The sequence below is a fragment of the Kogia breviceps genome, chromosome 9 (genome assembly GCF_026419965.1).
Source record: "Kogia breviceps isolate mKogBre1 chromosome 9, mKogBre1 haplotype 1, whole genome shotgun sequence".
NCBI lineage: Eukaryota > Metazoa > Chordata > Mammalia > Artiodactyla > Physeteridae > Kogia > Kogia breviceps.
Window position 1 is genome coordinate 44,691,793 of NC_081318.1, and position 18,962 is coordinate 44,710,754.

Below are 18,962 nucleotides of genomic sequence, written 5' to 3' on the forward strand. Positions count from 1 at the left end.
TTTGCTGGCCTACAGAAGATTCTTCACCGAGTTTCTCTCTGTTTTGCCCCTTGCCTCATAACATACTGACATTTTTGTATTTCTGTATATTTATGTTTTCTATTTACAGAAAGGAAAAAATCATATGTCATAAGGTGATGTAATTTTCAGCTACTACTAATGAATTATTCTTCTGGCTTGCTTACTAAAGCCAGAGCTATAATGTACTGTTGAAATTGTCTATACTCTTAAACCTTCTGTAAGTGATAATACCAACATCAGGCCACATGAAAAAGAGGTGTTCTTTCTGGGGCAAAGCTTTAATTGGTATATCATGGCGGCAGGCTTAGGTACTTTTTTCAACTTCAGACCGAAAGTTTACAGCTGTGATTTGGGGGCAGATTTTTCCTTCAGCCCTTGGCAGACAGGTGTACTATGTCCGCACCTGGTGAATTGGAAATTTGGTCAAAACGGTGAAGAGGGTAGGGTTTCAAATGGATCCACATGTTTACCAAACCCTCTTTTCTTTCCTAATTTCATTTCCTGGAGCCCCTCTTGCAGTTTGATGGGGCCATATGACTAATTTTTGGCTAATGGAATGTAGGAAGAAGGGATATGTGTTTTCTTCCAGGCTCTTGGGGGAGGTCATCGAGGAGATGTGACTGCTGGTTGACCTGTGAGCTGGACCCAGGCAACTGGAGGCTCCCCACCACCTCCCCTGTCTTTGGCCCCTTGCCTTCTGCATTTTCAGAAGCTTCTCTAAGGATACAACCTTTAGAAATGTGGTGTTGAGACTATCTGGATGGTATATGTGACTGAACCCAGCTGAGTCCTCTATATAAACTTTTAAGATTTGGCGGGTGTGTTAGGAAACTTACTCATCTCGCGGCTGCCCAAGACAGGCCTGGTAAGAAAGTTCCCTTGTTTATTAAACCTGCCACCCACCAGTCTGGAGTGGTCTGCCTCTTTCTTCAATATCTCCCTGCCCTCTGCCTATAGGGCTTTGTAATGAGCAAGAAATAAACCTTTAAGTGGTGTCAGGCCACTGAGACTTTGCATAGTTGTTACAGAAATTAGCTACACAGAGCTTCCTTGGTGGCGCAGTGGTTGAGTGTCTGCCTGCTGATGCAGGGGACATAGCTTTGTGCCCTGGTCCGGGAGGATCCCACATGCCGCGGAGTGGCTGGGCCCGTGAGCCATGGCCGCTGAGCCTGTGCGTCCGGAGCCTGTGCTCTGCAACAGGAGAGGCCGCAACAGTGAGAGGCCCGCGTACTGCAAAAAAAAAAAAGAAAAAAAAAATTAGCTACACAAACTAATACAGGATTTGGCACATGAATATTAGTGTGTTTTTCTTTTGGTTCTCAGGAAGCACAGAGTGTCAGAATCCTCTCAAGGAAATCTGAACTGAGAAGGGTTGATACGTCTAAGCAAAGCCCTTGAGAGAAAGTCAGTAGTCAAGCAGGAAAGCCAAATACATCGCCAATGGCATATGGTGGGGTTTGCGAGGAAGACAGGGCTTCGGGCCAGGAGCCAGATAGGAACATCATGATGGAAACAGTTTGGAAATAGACCAGGAGTATTTGGGATGAATGTTGCAAACTGGCAGTGGTTCTGATCCTTGGCTTCTCCCTAGAATCATCTGGTGAGCTTTAAAAAATACCAATGCTTAGCCTCCCATCCCCATTCAGACCAGTGAATCAGAATCTGTTTTGGTGAGCCCTGATGTCTGTATGATCGACTCATTCCACAGGTGATTTCAGCATGCTGTTCTTGTTGAGAACCGCTGCTGTGAGCAGTATTGAAGCATCACTGCTTCATCTTTACTGAGCAGTGGGTACTAGTGTGAGGCAAACTTGGATGACCCAAAGGTACTGAGTAATATTATGGCATGCTAAATAAAGGTCAGAGATAGTTGCAGCCAGAAGAAATTACGGCTCAAACACACCGGGACATCTATGACTTTTTTTTTTCCCTTGGCATTCAGACCTTCCTTGAGGTGTAGAATATGATCCCTGCAGGTTCTCTGATTCCTGGGTCCTCTCAAGCTACTTGATGGCCACTAGTATCCATTTCCCATCTTCTCCAAATTCCTTCTTATTACCCTTGTATTAGTCAGAGAAACAGAACCAACAGGCTGCACCCATCCGTCTATCTATCAGCCTGTCTGTCTGTCTGTCTATCTATCTGTCTCTCCAGAGAGAGGTTGGTTTATTTTAAGGAGTTGGCTCATGTGATTGTAGAGGCTTGGCAAGTCCAAAATTTGCAGGGTAGATTGACAGGCTGGAGACCCAGGGAAGAGTTGCAGTTTGAGGGCAAAGGCTGTCTGTTGGTAGAACTCCTTCTTGCTAGGGGGAGGTCAGGCATTTTTGTAGTAAGATCTTCAACTGATTGGATGAGGCTCACCTACATTATGGAGTGTAATCAGGTTTCCTCAGAGTCCACTGATTTAAATGTTCATCTCATCGCCCCCCACCACCCCAGATATTCACAAAACATCCAGAATGTTTGACCACAGAGCTGGGTACCATGGCCTGGCCCAATTGACATAAAATTAGCCATCACAATCTTCTTGCCCCTCCCATGCACTCTCTACGTGTCAGAGCATGCATGAAAAATGAAGCATCCGAATGCCCATTCTCTGGCTTGTTCTCTGCAACTGTAGTTAGAGTCTTCTTTATACATAGCAAATCAGATGAGCGCAATGTAGCAGATTCTGTCAAGGCCTGGTCTCTGTCCCATGCTCTTACCACTCCCAATTGCTGAACTGGCATTTCTTTGCTTGAAACCTTCATCTATCCACCAGATTTTGCTCTGCTGCCATTTCAGCAGGCCAGGAATACAGTTTGTCTTCTGTTTCCACGGTTCTGCACCTGTGGATTCAGCTAACAGCATATCGAAAATATTTGAAAAAACATTCCAGAAAGTTCCTAAAAAGCAGAACTTGAATTTGCCATGCTCAGTCAACTATTTATGTAGCATTTAGATCGTTTTAGGTATTATAAGTAATCTAGAGATGATTTAAAGTTTATGGGAGGATGTGTGTAGGTTATATGCAAATGCTATACCTTTGATGTGATACTCGAGCATCTGAGGATTTTGGCATCCGGGGGCGGGGGGCTCTGGAATCAATCCCCTGCACACAGCAGGGGATGACTGTGCCAGGGAATTGGTGTCTTCTGGGAGCAGCCCTTCACCAGTGACTGAAGGAATGCCCCGGCTCCTTCTCTCTTCTGGTTGACAACTGAGGCAGGTGCCTCACACTGGCTCCTGATGTTCTGTAGAGGATTAAGCTGCAGTTGCCCACAGAACTAGCTTGTCTTGACTGCTGCTTTCCCTACCCTGTCAAACTTTCCCACTCCCTTCCTGATAGTCCCCATCTCCTATAAAAGCATTTCATGCTTTCTACTTTCTATAGGGGAAAGTCCAAACTTCCCATCATGAAAACCAAGGTCCCTCATGATCTGACTCAGACTTACCTCTCCTAGCATCACCTATACTCCCCTGGACTACTCCCAGTTCTCTCCAGGATTCTGTAGGGCCTTATGAGCCAAGGTAAGGAGGTGGGTTTTTTTGTTGTTGTTGTCTGTTGGTTTTAACTAACTTTTAAGTGTTTATCCTGTTAGTTTATTCTAAGAGGTTTTACTTTGTTCTGAGAGTTTTTCTAGAGTGATGGGGTGTCTCTGAAGTGTTTTAGGCAGAGAAAGGACAGCACTAAATTTTTGTTTAAAAAAGGTCATCTTGGCTGCTGGATAGACAAAGGCTTGGAGCAAGAATGTCAGCAGGTTGCAGGGTTAAGAGGCTGTTGTGACAGTTCACGTGAGAGACAGTGTAGCATGGGCTGGGGAGGGGGAGCATGGAGAGGGGTGGATGGATGCCAGACATTTAGGTGGTAGTTCTGTCGGGACTTAGTGGCTGTTTAGATGAGGAGCGAGAGGGGACAGTCATGACTCATAGGTTCTGATCCGATGGTAGAGTGCATGGGAGGACCATTTACAGAGATGGGGCAACTGGAGGTTAAGAGGGAGGCTTTGATGATATTCTGGAGGTATTATGGCAAGGAACCCCAAGATGCCTGAGGACTACAAGGACAGTGTGGGAGCAACACTCAGCCCATGTCCACTCACCAAGCTCTGTGTTTGTCCTTGCCTGGGCTGCTTCTCCCAGGGGAAGGGGACCCTTTTCTAACTCTCACAGAGGTGCCGGGTGGCTCTTCCTAGCAGAGATCCTTGTCCTAGTGAGTTTGGCCCGAGGAATGCCTTGGAACCCTAATCAGCCAGAGAAGAAATTGGAAGGAGGGTGATAAAGGTGGGCCTGGCCTGGGAAGGGGAGTAGAAGCATTATCCCCCTTCTCCAACACCCCAAGGGAACTCTGGAGGTGGGTTAGGAGGGTGAAGAGTTCAGATTTGGATGAGTCGAGGTTAGGTGCCTATAAGATCTTCTGAAGAAAAAGGAGATACCCTGTTGCTTGGAGAAGTGATCTGAGCTGGAAATAGACACTTGAGAGTCATTAACAGAGCTATCAAAGTGAAGAGGATTGCTCAGCAGAGAGGGAATAGAGTGAGAAGAGGTTCCTGGATAAGAGCTTCTCTGGTTAACAACAGTAAAGGTAGTGACTAAGAAAGCTAGAGGGAAAACCAGGAGCAGGTTGTGCCCTGGATGCCCAGGGAACAAAAGAAATCCTAAATGATGCAGCTGTGGTCCACAGAGTTAAACGCTGCCAAGAAGCTGAGAAGATGAAGGCCACAACATGTCCACTAAATGCAGTGATGCCTAGGTGACAGAAGTGTTGTGGAACAGGGAGGGGGACAGGGGCTGGTGGGTAGGAGAGTATCTGAGCATTTCCTGAGAGTGCTTTCTGAGCCAGGCCTTGTCCATGCTCCAGACGCCAGCTCTCAGGAAGCCCATGAGTGTCTGCAGCTCAGTTGAGTGATGGAGGCTTGGAACCTCTGGCTCCATTGCTCACGGGGTGATTGATACTCTGGGGCCTTGGGCCCAGGGTGAGTGAGCTCTGAGCCTGTTCCTCTTGCTTCTGAGTATGCATTATCTCAAACACTGTGCAGGAAACAAGCACAAAAGGGACCTAGTGTCCTAGTGATGATGATGGTGTTAAAAAATAACATATATTGATGGGAATTCCCTGGTGGTCCGGTGGTTGGGACTTCACGCTTTCACTGCTGAGGGCACGGGTTCAATCCCTGGTAGGGGAACTAAGATCCTGCAAGCCGCACGGTGTGGCCAAATTTAAAAAAAAGAAACAACAATACACCACATATTGAAAGTTTACTATGGGTCAGGTTCAGGGAACGTCTTTAATTTATCTCGGTATAACTCACATATTCCCTATAAGGTAGTTACTACATCTCCGTTTTACAGAAGAAAAAATTGAAACTCAGAGAGGCTAAGCAACTTGCTCAAGGTCACACAGCTAGCAAACAGAGGAGCTTTTTGTTTTATTTATTAGTTTCTTTTAAACATCTTTATTGGAGTATAATTGCTTTACAATGGTGTGTGAGTTTCTGCTGTATCACAAAGTGAATCAGCTATACGTATACATATATCCCCATATCCCCTCCCTCTTGCGTCTCCCTCCCACCCTCCCTAACCCACCCCTCTAGGTGGTCACAAAGCACCAAGCTGATCTCCCTGTATTTATTAGTTTTAAATGTTGTTAACCTGTTTATTATGAGCTGGCTCCAAAGCTCATCACAGAGGAAGATAGAGGGTGAATGGAGAGAGGGAATGACTGAGAATGACTCTTCTGCCCCAATCACATCACCTGCTGGCTGTGCAGCACTGCATGTTACATCTGTGTTCACTCCTTAATTGATCAAATGTTTTAGCAAGGGCCTACTCTGTGCCAGGCACTGCTGGGTATAAGATGGAAGACCCAGACCTGCCACCAGCAGCTTATATCCTTGTGGGGTGACCAGTGTGCAAACAAGCAGTGTGATGGTTCTAGTATGGAGATGCGGAATGGGGTCCAGGGGAGGCTTAAAGTGGAGTGGCCACCTCCCTCCAGAAGAGGCAGGCAGGAAATGCTTTCTGGAGGACCTGGGACATCAGCGGAGACTTGAAGGGTGAGGAGGAGGTCTCTAGGCAAACCAGGGGGGCTGAGGGGGGAAGAATAGTCCAGGCTTGATATTCAGGATTATGAAAAAGAAATTCAAGACCATCATTTTCGTCTCTCCACCTCCACTGCAGAGTGTCTCCAGTTCTAAAAATCTCCTAACTGCAAAGGCTACCAGAAAATTCTCCCTAAATTCTTAGAGCAAAAAAGAATTAATTTACTCTAAGTTGCTCCTGATGTTATGGGGGAAGCATCGCTCAGCTAATACGTTTTGAGACATGGAAGGATTTTTTGAGACACTGAAGGCAGGTATAGAAAAATAGTTATTTCCACGGATGAACTAATGATATGTAAACTTAGAAAAAAAGTTGAAAAATAGACAGTGGCCATTCCTATCACAAAGAAAAATTGCCTCACTGTGCAAATAGAATTCTGTAATTTCCATCAGGGCTTTCACGTCATCTTTCTGGGAACTTTCTCTGACCCTCAAGTGTGTAGGCACTTTGCTTTTTATTCTCTCTGTTTATTTAGATAGTCGCTGCCATCCCTGGGCCTAATAAATACGAGAAACAAAGAATAGGCTCTAGGGAAGCCTAGAGTAGGCTTCTAAAGTAGAAGCAAAATGAAACAGAGAAGGGTGTTAGTGACAGCTGAAGGGAGTAGCTTCCATAGATACAGATTTTCTGAGACTGCTCTCTTATTTGGACACCTGGTTCCAGAGACTGTTCTGGGACTTTCTCTTCTTGTAAAGTCCTCAAAGGCAGGGACTATTTCTTGGTTAGCACAATGCCTAACACATAGTTGGCACTCAGTAATGTTAATTTAATTCCACCCTTTCTTTCTCTGTTTATTTTTTCCTTCTCTCCCTGAAAGGGAGCGCGTTTGATGGATTAGTTAGGACTCATGTTTGCAAGCAGCAGAAACTCCCTTATGCTGGGTCACTCACAAAAAGGGAATGTAGTATAAGGTACTAGGGCATCTCATAGAATTTGGGAGGAGCTGATTTTTAGATGCAGGCTGGAACTGGGTGTGGAACTTTCTCTTCACCTCTCACAATTCCTACTCACAGCAAAGATACTCATTAGCCTTATCTGGACTGTACCAGTTACAGCCAGAAGAACAGGGTTGCAATTCAGAAACTTCATTGCCTGTAGCCATTTCTGTGATGATGTGACTGCAAGGGGGTCCTCTCCAAAAACTGGAGTAGTTGTCAAAGAGCTGAGGATGTCCATGAGGGGTATAAACAATGCTCTTATTGGGGCAACTTGGGTTTACAATTCTTGGGCCATTGGCTGTTGGGAGAATTCCAAATGGTAGATGGCTTCCTATCTGAGAATGGTTAAAATGCATTAATGAAGTGCTGAGTAGCTGTCTTCTCTTTGGTATGACAAATAAAAAGTTATTTTCTTAGAAAACGGACTTTTTTTGATAACATATGCTACACATATATATATATATATATATATATATGCTCATCTTTTTCTAGAGGTTTAAAACCAATGAACAATAAGTACTTTCCACTGACACTCTTTCTTTTACATAGAAACAGTTATCAGCCCCTTCACAAGGAGTATCAAAGGACATGCTGTTAGCACCTGAGTCAGAGGAGTATCCTGCCAGATTAAAATTTTTCCTTTATAGTTGTTATAGTTTGAAGGACATTATTTGATCCATGAGCTATGAACTAATTTAGGTACTGAATTCAGTTCCTATTCTGCTTTCTTGGGATGAAACCAGGGTCATGCATTATCTTGGGAGAAATTAATTCTAACCTAATTAATCTTGGCTAATAACTGGATCAAACTATTATTATGTATGTTGCTTTTTTCCTTCCTTCTTTCATTCATCAAGCATTTGTTGCTGTGCCTTCCTTGTTAGAATCCATTCCAGTAATTAAAAGCAGATCAATGATTTTCCAAACTTATTTTAAAGTAAATATAATAAAACTAGAAGTTATCTAAGCCTGGACAGGTGTAAGATATTTACTATAATCTAGGAGTCAGCAAACATTTTCCATAAAGGGACAGCCAGCCTTTTTTGGCTTTGTAGGCCATGCAGTCTTGGGCACAACTACTCAACTCTGCCTGTTGGTTTCAAAGCAGCCATGCACAATATGTAAATAAATAAGCGTAGTTATGTTCCAATAAAACTTTATTTGTGGACACTGAAATTTGAATTTCATGCAGTTTTAATGTGTCACACGTTCTTCTTTTGAATTTTTTTTTTCAATCACTTAATCACTTCTTAGCTTGAAGACTCTACAAAAACAGGTGACGGGCTGGATCTGACCTGCAGGTCTGTTTGCTGACCCCTGCTCTAACAATTAGAGCATAGGATTCACCCATCTGCTTGGGTATCTTGGTTTAGTTTCCTTACTTCACAGGCATTCTTAAAGGAGCATTTCTGAAAGAACAAGCAAAAGCAATGCTTCTTTTGACCTTAGTCTTGAACTCATTCTTTCTTGGCTTATGTAATGTCAGCACTTGACTTCACTTGGTTTCGTGTAAGAGCCCCACACTGAGAAGGCTTCTTTCAGGCTTTGCACTTGAAGCAGTGCATTCAGTGGTTCTGTAGGTGTGCAATCTCTAAAACCAGGGAGAGAGAACGATTCTGGGGAGAAGCAATTTAAAAACAATTCTAATTGTTCAGGCAAGTTATTTTTACCAGTTTTTAGGGGACAGATAAATGATCACATTGTTATTATTTTTATAGATTATATTTCAAAAAGCTTTTCTGCTAAGAGTGATTAAATACCAAGTTTTAATTTCACTCACTCAGGGAAAATTTTCCATCACATTAGGATTTCTTTTTCTTGGTAACTTAACCATAGGAGACTATAACTCAGGGCTTTCAGGATCCTCATTCCAGAACTTACAGTGCCAGAAAAGAAGGCATGTGATTCTGCTGAAGGTTTGGGAAAGTGGGAGAAATACAGGGAAATGAGAACGATAAGAAACTTTTGGGGGTACTATATTTAAAATACATTATATATAATACATATAAACATTTTACATATATAATTTTCTTATAAAATTAATGATAACAGGGACTTCCTGGTGGCTCAGTGGTTAAGAATCCATCTGCCAATGCAGGGGACATGGGTTCGAGCCTGGGTCCGGGAAGATCCCACACGCTGCGGAGCAACTAAGCCCATGCGCCACAACTACAGCCTGCGCTCCAGAGCCCACGAGCGCAGCCACGAGCCACGAGCCTACTGAAGCCCGCATGCCTAGAGCCTGTGCTCTGCAACAAGAGAAGCCACCACAAGGAGGAGCCTGTGCACCACAATGAAGAGTAGCCCCTGCTCCCTGCAACTAGAGAAAGCCCGTGCTCAGCAATGAAGACCAAATGTGGCCAAAAAAAAAAATTAATGATAACAGTAATGAAAATATATTATTGCTGTGAAGAATTTTCTGCACTGTCTACATAATGAAACTTGGGAGTCACCTGGTGATTGCAATAACTGAAGGCCCACTGCATGCCTAGGTTTCACCCATTTCCTCTCCTAATTCACATTGTAAGATGAGGAAAGCAGACTTAGGGAGGTCTAGCTTCTTGCTCAAGGTCATATAGCTGGTAAGTGGTAAGTGGTGGAGCCACATTTCAGACCCAGGTCTGTTTGTTCCTAGAGCCTTTTTCATGCTTTTGTGTTGTAACAAGTTCCAGTCTCAAGGAGTGCCTCAGGGTTTGAAGCACTCTCTTACTTCCAAGCTGGGACATGCCATTCTGTGTGACACAGGGTCTGTGACATCCATTGCCTTTTGGATCAATTAATCTTGCCATTGACCTGAGAAAACTATCAATATGGTTCTAGGTCTTACCAGAGAGAATTTATAATTGACGTTCCAACTACATCTGACATTTAAAAAATACCCATTTCTCTAAAAATATATGGTAAATTGAAGAAGATTCAATTCCTGAGATATTCACTAACCTGGTTGCCAGTGGGCTTGAGGGTTTTATGGGTCCCCTGAAATTGCATGTGGAATACTGCACATGTGTGTATATGTGCCTTTTTTTGGAGAAGACTTATAATTTTAGTTAGATTCTGAAGACATGTGGACCCACTGTTCTCTAAGAAACAATGACAGATATACCTGATTGTTAGTATTGACAAGTGTTTGGTAATTGTGTCAAATTCCATCATGACAAATGAGGTTAAATTAACTGTAGTCCCTTAATAACCTGACCGTAGCACTGTCATTCCATGGGTTACACTGCATGGACTCCACCAAGGGACTCAGCTCTAGTCTCATTACATGAGCTCCCCAGCCCCTGACACAGAACAGTGCAGCTGTAAATCCTTAGCAATTGCTTGCTGGTTGGAGGGAATGATTTCCCCTGTACAAACCTTTCCTAACTCAGTCATTTCAGGTACTGGAAGGACCAATGATTGTTTTGATGTCATAAAGTGAAACTCTTCTTTCCAAACGCTGCCACTTTTTACCTGTAGGACCTTAGTCAAGCCCCTGTCGACCTCAGTTTCCTCTACTGTAACAAGAGGGGTTAGCTGTAGGATTGGTTAAATTTCTGCCACCTCCACAAATTCCAGGAATCTTTACTTGGCAACACATTCCAGGAGTCTCTATTTGTCAAAACCAAATTGGAAAGAGCTTGGACAATTCGTTTGGAATGACTAGAACTTGCACATCTTAGAGCCTCTGTGTGTAAGCGCTTAGCTACAAATATGGGTTACTTTGATAATTACCTTCTGGCCAGGGACTGCCGAGAAGTAATCTTACCGGGATTCCAGGCTAGTTAGGGAGACAGCTGCTGGGAGGAAGTGGGCGTGGCGATTTTTCCCCGACTTCCTTGTTTGGAGCAAACTTTGGCAGCATCTGACCGGCTTAGATGTTTGCTTTTCCATCTGTTGATGTGCTTTTTGGGAGCTCTCTTGTCCGCCAGAGAAACATCTAGAAGAAGCCCGACGCCAAATCTTAGCCATCCCCTAGAGTCCCCAAACCCCACCAGCCTCCAGAGAGGGGAAGGCGAAGCTGAGAGAAAACAGGCGTGCCTGAAGCGTGCGGGCTTCAGCGGCTCCCAGGGAGTAGGGTGGCAAAGACAGGGATTTCGGCACCCACCCACCCACCGGCCTGCATCCACGCGCACCGGTCCGCGTCGCCTGCCTTTCTTAGCACTCCTCTCGTGGTGTCTGGAACCTGGCACTGGAGATGGAGCAGTTGCGACGCTCGCTGGCTGCGCCGTGTGCCTAGTGCGTTCGTCGACCTCGCGGTCGCGGTGCTTGCAGCCGGCGCGCTCCGCTCGCAGCGAGCGGCGGACCAGCGGAGCCAGCGCGCGGTGCGTCGGAGGAGGGGACACGGCCGAGCGCGAGGCGCCGGCGCGGGGGCTGCGCGCCCCGCCGCGGGAGACCCTGGGACGCCACCGGCCGAGCCATGACGGACGCCAGCAACAGGAAAGAGGGCTTCAAAAAATGCCGGAGTGCCACTTTCAGCATCGATGGCTACAGCTTCACCATCGGTGAGAACTTCCCGCCCTCTGTTGTTCTACTCCCGGCTGGGGCAAACCCCCTCTCCGGTGGCGCCGAGGGTTCTCGGGGTCGGGCTGGGCCGCGAGGCAAGGTGAGGCGCTCGCCAGGCGGGAGACCCGGGGAGCGGCACCGGGGCCGGGAAGTCGCGTGTGTGGCCCGGCCGCCTCACCGGGGCTGTCCCCGCGGTGCCCCTCCCGCCGCTCTAACCCGGCATCCCGCTGAAGCTGGTTTTTAGGGTCACAGCTTTTGGAACTGCTCGATTTCCTCTCTGCGATTTTAGTAACACAAGCCGGGAGAGGAGGGATAGAGACAGAGAGATGGAAATACCGGGAGAGAGAGAGAGTGACAGAAAGACGTGGGCATGACAGGCACTAAGACAGAGACACAGAGACACATAGAGAGACAGAATGACAGAGACGTCTAGACAGAGACATTAGTAGAAACACCTAGACAGCACGTCAGAAATACAAAGTCGGAGATGCCAAGACAGAGACTGACTGATATAGAATGTCAAAGACGTGGAGACAGTTATAGAAACAGAGGCAGAGGCTTTGAGAGACAGACACATAGAGAGATTCAGAGAAAGAGATTGAAGGATAGATTCTACAAAAATTGAAGCAAGAAGAGAAAGGGACACAAGGAGAGAGAGAGAGAAAGAGACAGGAAGGAGGGAGGGAGGGAGAGAGTGAAGATAAAGCAGAAAAAGAGGCACATTTAGAGAGAGAGAGAGAGAGAGAGAAGGCAGGGAGGGAAGGATGTATCATGCTTCTGAAATATTTGAGAAAAATCTGTCTGCTGTCCTCTGGACTCCTAGTGGCTCCTTTCCCAAACCCTGGGGGTGTCTTCATGGCTATTAGAGGGAACAGGACCACAGGGCTGACCCTCTGGAAGCTGAATTTGAAGAGATCAGTTCTTGGTGCTTTTACTGCCCATTCTGTGCTGCACACCAGCTGGTCCAGGGATTGCCTCCTCATCTTCCCAGGAGATGGGCTAAGCCAGGGCAGCTTCCTCTCTGGAATGTCAGAGTTTGGAGAATGGCAGGGCAGAGCCAGGTGTCAAGGAGCTGCTTCAGCATTTCTACTTCTGTGTGTGCTCAGGTCACTATGGCTTTAACTCTGAACTTCACCCCAGAGCCTTTGAAAGTGAGGGGTGTATTAATGTGTTTTTTGGAAGTGTAGCAGGAATTTGCCAGGGGCAAGAAGAGGCTGATGGACAGGAGCTCATCTCTGGACCGCTTTTGCTCCTTCTAATGAAGTGGCCCAAGATTTGGGGGGCATGGGCTGAACAAGTATTACCAGAATTAAGTCTAAACTCCTTTGCCTGCTTCCCAAGCCTCCCCATTCTGGCTTGAACTTGCTTTTCCTGCCTCAACTGTCACTTCAAACCCGTTTCTTCCACACACTCATGATTGTTTGCCCTTGCCCACATCCCACCCCTCAGAGCCTCTGCTCAGGCTGTTCCCTCAGCCAGGAATGCCGTTTCCCCCAACTCTGCATTGAGAAATCTTGTCTATCCTGTCTCTCATTTGCTACCTCCTCTGCTCTCCTTCCCCATCAGAAAGAATTTCTCTCTCTGCAGTCCTCTCAGCCTCTTAGTCCTCTGTGAGAGCTCACACCCGGCCTTGAATCACTTATTTCAGCAACTATTCATTGTCCTCTTACGTTACAGATTCCTTAAGGATGAGACTGTGTCTAATTTATCTTTCATAATGGTGATGGTGGGTGCTTGGGAGTTTTTGTAGGAATGAATTAAAGGTTGCCAAGGTCAAAAGTGATTCATTAAAAGGCCTTTGCTGTCTTAATATTAGTTTTTTTGAATCTGATAAGGAAGCTCCCCAAAATGATTTTGAAGTTTTACCTGGCAGTTCCCTGTGAAATCTTATCTTCCAAGAAGTGTGGCTTCTAAAACCGAGGTTTACGGTGTAGCCCTCCCCGCCCCTCTTTTTGCTCCCATCCTCACTAGAGGAAATGGTCTAGCACATTTGGTGTGGTCTGCTAGTCAGAAGGGACCTCAAAAGTGAGCAGGTCACTTCCTGGTGAGAGAGCTGCCAGCTTGTTTCAGATCTTTGGGCATTTATTCATTCACTCCTTTCCATCTGCCCTCTTCCTCTCCTGCCTTCTTCAAAAACTGCTTTTTGAATTTTACCGTATTAAAAGATACAATTTAATACAATGCCTGCCATATGGCAAATATTCAATAAATGGTAATTGTTGTAATTATTCAAGGCCCTAAGCTAATATCATGGGGACTTTATGATGATGAATCAGACTTAGAACCCAGTGTTCAAGGAATCTGTACTCTTGGGGTGATGCGATGTGTTCATACATAACATTTTACAAAGTAGAAGCTACTAAATGCCATAAGAGACATTTTAGAAGTTTTAGGCCAATATAGACATTTTAGCAAACACAGATAATCAAAAAGAAAGAAAGAAAATCAGTTGTAATTTTATCACCCGATGCTAAACATTATTAATATTTCTTGTCTAGACTTCCAGTACTTTTTTTTTGTATATACACAGGTTTTTTTAAACAAAATACAGTCATAATGTTTGGTAATGTTATTTAATATCATAATAGCTTTGTTTCAAGCTATATTCAAAGTTTTTATTTAAAAAAATCTTCAATTGTTGGCTATTTAGGTTGCTTTTGATTTTTACCATAATAGACAATGAAAACAGGCTCAATCTTTGAGTACATCCAATTAATACTTCTGAGAATAAATTTCTAGAAGTACGATTTCTTGGTCCAAGACTATTTATATTTTTAGGGATTTTAAAACATAATTCTCAACTACCCTCTGGAAATACCAACTTACACTCCCATCAACAACATATCAGGTGCTCACACACTCTCATGAGACCGGACACTATAATTTTTCAAAAGCTGTTGGTTCGAGAGGTGGAAGGTCGTATCTTACTTCCACATGTTATTTCACTTCTTTTGTGAAATTGCCATTTTATGTTCTTTGCCTGTATGTTTTTCCTCTGGGGGAATTTCATCATTTTTTTTAAATTTGCAAGTACAGTTGACCCTTGAACAACGTGGGTTTGAATCACGCAGGTCCACTTATACGAGAATTTTTTTCTATAGTAAATATTACAGTACCATACGATCCGCAGTTGGCTGAATCTGCGGATGTGGAATTGGGGATATGGAGCAATCACATATAGGAAAGGCTGATGGTTAGTTATAATGCAGATTTTCAACTAACCATAACCCCTGAGTTGTTCAAGAGTCAACTGTACTCTTAATGTACATAATACATGTTAGTTACACATATAATCAATATATTAATTATACATAATATATAATTATCACTGTATATTAATTATACAATATACTAATCACATAATAATTATATAATTAATACATATAATAATACACATTATATACAAACACGTACGTGTGTGTGTATAATTTGCAAGTGCTGTCTGTCATATATGTTACATGACATTTTTTTCTGAGCAGGGGACTTCATATTACTGCAACGTCAGTGTGTGGCAGGCAGGACTTGATCTCAGGACATACAGCTATCTTGTAGCCCGTGCCCATGGTTGCCAGCTTGTCCCATGGTTTCAGCAGGGTGGAATAGGTGGACAGTCCCCCTCTTACCATGTGAGAGGAGAATCCTGAAGAGATCCCGGTGCCCAGGTCACTCACTCCCTTTCTCAAGCGTCTGACATTCTGTCATTAAGAATCACCTTCTCTTCCAGTCTGTTAATTATGTAAAATTTCCAGGTCAGAGAACTTTACTAAAGGAATTTATGTTATGGTCCTGGTGAGTCAAGAGATTCTTACCAGGGGAGGCTTATGAGGACAGTGGGGGTCTTGAGGGTTCTTCAGAAGGAGAGGCGTGACCCACCCCTGTGGCAAGGTCAAGAATCAAGTGTCCTTGGAGGGCTCCTGACAGAACTTCTCTCTGTTAAATGGATGTCTCTGGGATAAGAGGAGGCATCTGGCTCAGAGACTCGTGGTTCAGATTGGCAGGGAGAAGGCTTCAGCTGTGGTTCTCTGCCAGGAATGGTACTCCCCGGGGGTATTTGGACACATATGGTGCACTATTAGTAGTTGCGTTCTAGGGGGCTGGGGACAGGCTCTACAGACAGTGAGCAGAGATCAGAGGGGTTAAATGTTCTGCAGTGTGAGGGGCAGTCCTGCACAGTGAGGAATTGCCCTAAACGCCAGTGACACCCTCGGGGAGAAACCCTGTGAGCGTTCCCTCTGGCATGGAAGCCTGGGGCTCCTGAGCTGGCCTGTGCCCTGTCTGCAGGGACTCTGGGACACTGACGGTCAAGGCTGCACGAAGAACAGGCCCTGCCATTTGCCATGCGTAGCTGTGGGGTGTGGGCCAGGCACTGAACTAGGTGCTCTACTCAGCTCATTTGACCACCTTTCACAACGACTCTGAAAGGTATGTGTCATGACCCCCGTTTTAGGAGAAGAAGCTCCTGAGACTCCTAGAGGAAGTAATCTTCCAGAAGTCACAAGCTAGGAAGTGGCAGGGTTGGGTTCAGACGACATCTGCCCTGACTCCTCAGCCCAGGGTTTGTGCTAACCGTGCTCCCTCCCATGGTGGACTTTATTTGTGCCTGAGCCTTGGGACCAGCCCATCATCCTGATGAGGACAGGTCAGGGAGTTTGCCGAGGTCTGATGAGCGAGCACAGGCTGGGGCAAAGCCAGAAAAAGATGGACCATTGTCACAGGTAGGGGAGGGCTGCTCCTGAGAGGAAGATCAGGTTGAAGAAATAGGCTTGTTAGTCCGCCTCCCACCAGGGCTGCCTGTTCAGCGCTCCCCTCAAGTACCTGGGAAATGGTCTGTGTCCTCTCTGAATGATATTCTCAGGTCATGAAATCAGGTATGCGATCAAGAGGTCTGGGAAACGAGACCACGAGCTTGAACACATGCCACATCCAGAAAGCACTACTGTCATCAGCCTTTGTGATTTGAGGGTCCCTTCCCTAGGAAACCACTGAAGTTATGATTGTAGCTAACGATTACAACTGTTAACATTAATTGAAGCCCATATGTAGAAGTTCAAGTGTAGTTTGACTGTGAACTCGCATTTGAATATGAAATGTATGGTTTTGCAGGAGTTGCAGTATCACTGCTTTCCAGAAGAACTTTCCTCGTCTTCGGGGGCTTGGTTATATATTTGGGTTTGTATTCAGTGGATTTGCAGATTCTTACTTTCTCCATGAGGCTGCCTGAAATACAAGCACACACCTTTCCCCCCAAAGTGAAGTATGTCCACAGAAAACAAAAGCACTTTTTTTTTTTTTCCAGCTGCCTGAGGGGGCCTCCCTCGATTTCCCTTGGTGCTACTCACCACTCAGTTTATAGCTGAGAAAATTGGGCTCGGGGGATCCTCATTTCCTCTTCTCCCCTCAGCCATGACCTCCAGGGTGTCAGAAGGAAGTGGGTGAAGCCATGGGCTGGGAGGATGTGAAGTTGGTGGGACGTATGGAAAAGAAGCTGCCTCCTTCAAAAATGAACCTGGTGGTGCTGTGGAAAATTCTAGGCCTGTACTGAAGAAGTGTTGCTAACAGAGGGATACGTTTCCTGTAGCAGCTGCCACTGGCCCCCTTGCCCCTGCGTTTCTCTCTGCAGGGTTGTCCCAGAGGAGGAAAAACAAGGGGCCCCTAGACAGCAATCAGAGGCCCAAGGGGGCTAGGAGTGAGGGTTCCTGTCCCACCCTGGGACTGCCAGGTGCTGGGAAGCCCCGCTAAGTGGGGAGGTCTGCTGGAGGATGCTCCTTTCACAGGGGTTCTGGGTGGGCAGGGCTCCGTGGGTGGCTGGGGTGATGGGACTGCATGCACCGGGGATGTGGCCCCTCTCCAGCCCAGGCATAGGGGCCCCTGGCCTCCCTTGGTGCGTATGGCTGGGGGCTTTCTCAGCCCAGACCGGTCTCAGTGCTCTCTTGGCTGAGTGTCACGTCTGCCTGCTAGTTTGTCTGGGTGGAGGCGAGACCTTTGGGCATTGTACGCCTGGTTGGGGGTGATGGTGGGTCGCAAGGAGCTGAATAAGGATCCAAGGCAAACTGTCCTGCCGCCACCTCCCAGTGCCTGTTGCCCTAATTCCTTCGTCCTCCTCACATCCCTGGGAAGACTGGAGCAGAGTGAGGGGAGGTGGTGTGTGGACCGAGGGCTCACGCAAACTGGGACTGCGGTCTCTACTCTGGCTCTCAACTGCCCCCCTCGATCCCCACTCCTGCATCTGAGCCTCAGTTCCTCACATGTAAGATGCGGAGTGTGATCCTTAGTTACGGGATGTGGTGAGGGTCAAGTGAAGTTATGCATGAAAAAATGTTTGTTAACCCTGAAATGCCATAAAAATGCTTCTTGTTATTAGGGGAGACTTAAATACTGGTTAAAACTTGTGCACCCCTCTGCACAGCATTTGCACTTCAACAAAGGGAAGCTTGAGGAATGAGGCTCTCATGACGGGGTTCTGATAGTCAGCCAGCAACTGGAGTGCATAGCTTTAGGGATGTCTGTCAGCCGAGAGAGGGCATTTGTAGTGGGAAACCCTGGGCTTTGGAGTCACACAAAGCCTTATTGTTCTGGTCAGGCAAGTCAGTTAGCTTCTCTGAGCCTCGGTTTCCTTCTTAGAATAAACGGGGCTAGTGACACCTTCCTCGTGCGTGAATGCGGCCTGGGGAGTGAAGTTCTATGCCCAGTGCCCACTGTCACACTGCATGTTTGCTCAGCAACCCTTCCCTTCCCCTGAAATCATAATGACTAGAGCTGGCTCTGGCTGCGAGTAGGTGAGGGTCGGTGGTGTGATCCTGAGGGTTTGTGGGTGTGTTCTGGGGGCAGGCTTAGACGTGGGGCACTGCTGGTCTGTGCTGGTGCCGGAGTGGCCACCAGGAAACCCTGTACTGTATCCTGGCCCCTGACGCCAGATGGGAACAAGAGCAGAGTGGGCACTGGACACCCTCCTGCCCTCTCATGGACCAATGCACCTTCTGGGGCCACACGGTGTCCCTGGCATGTCTGCCAAGCCTCGTGGACCTAGCAGAGCAATGGGCACAGTCCACCTGGGGCCATGGGGACGTTGAGGGTAGTGGGGAGAACAGCACTGCAGGAAAGAGCTTCTAAACTTGACTTGGGGATTGGCCGTGGGACACAGAAAGAAAAGGGGACCAGGATGGTGACCTGGTAGACCTCATAGAGTCCAGAATATAACAAGCTCTGGAGTTAGACACTTGGGGTTCAGATTCTGAACCTCATCTTTTGCCATGATCTTGGAGAGGTGGCATCAGGTGGCTAAAGTTTAGTGTCTTAAGCTGTAAAATGGACATAATAAACATAGTATCTACCTTGCCGGGTTGGGCAATTAAATGAGATAATGCAAGCAGAGCTCCTAGGCATTATCTTAGTCCATTCAGGCCACCATAACAGAATACCATAGATTGGGTGGCTTAA

The 18,962-nt window shown here is 46.1% G+C and overlaps 1 protein-coding gene across 15 annotated transcripts in view; it reads left to right on the top strand.

Annotated features, from left to right (window-relative positions):
• PDE1C (phosphodiesterase 1C) overlaps positions 1–18,962 on the top strand; it is a 701,054-nt gene that overhangs the window by 83,080 nt on the left and 599,012 nt on the right. For 2 of the 15 annotated variants that reach the window (XM_059074639.2, XM_067042384.1), the window contains exon 1: positions 11,438–11,524. The exons of the other annotated variants lie outside the window; for them this stretch is intronic. In XM_059074639.2, the coding sequence (XP_058930622.1) occupies positions 11,440–11,524 (85 nt within the window). In that variant the 5' untranslated portion in view covers positions 11,438–11,439. Of the gene's footprint in view, positions 1–11,437; positions 11,525–18,962 lie in introns of those variants that run through there. 15 annotated transcript variants of the gene reach the window in all.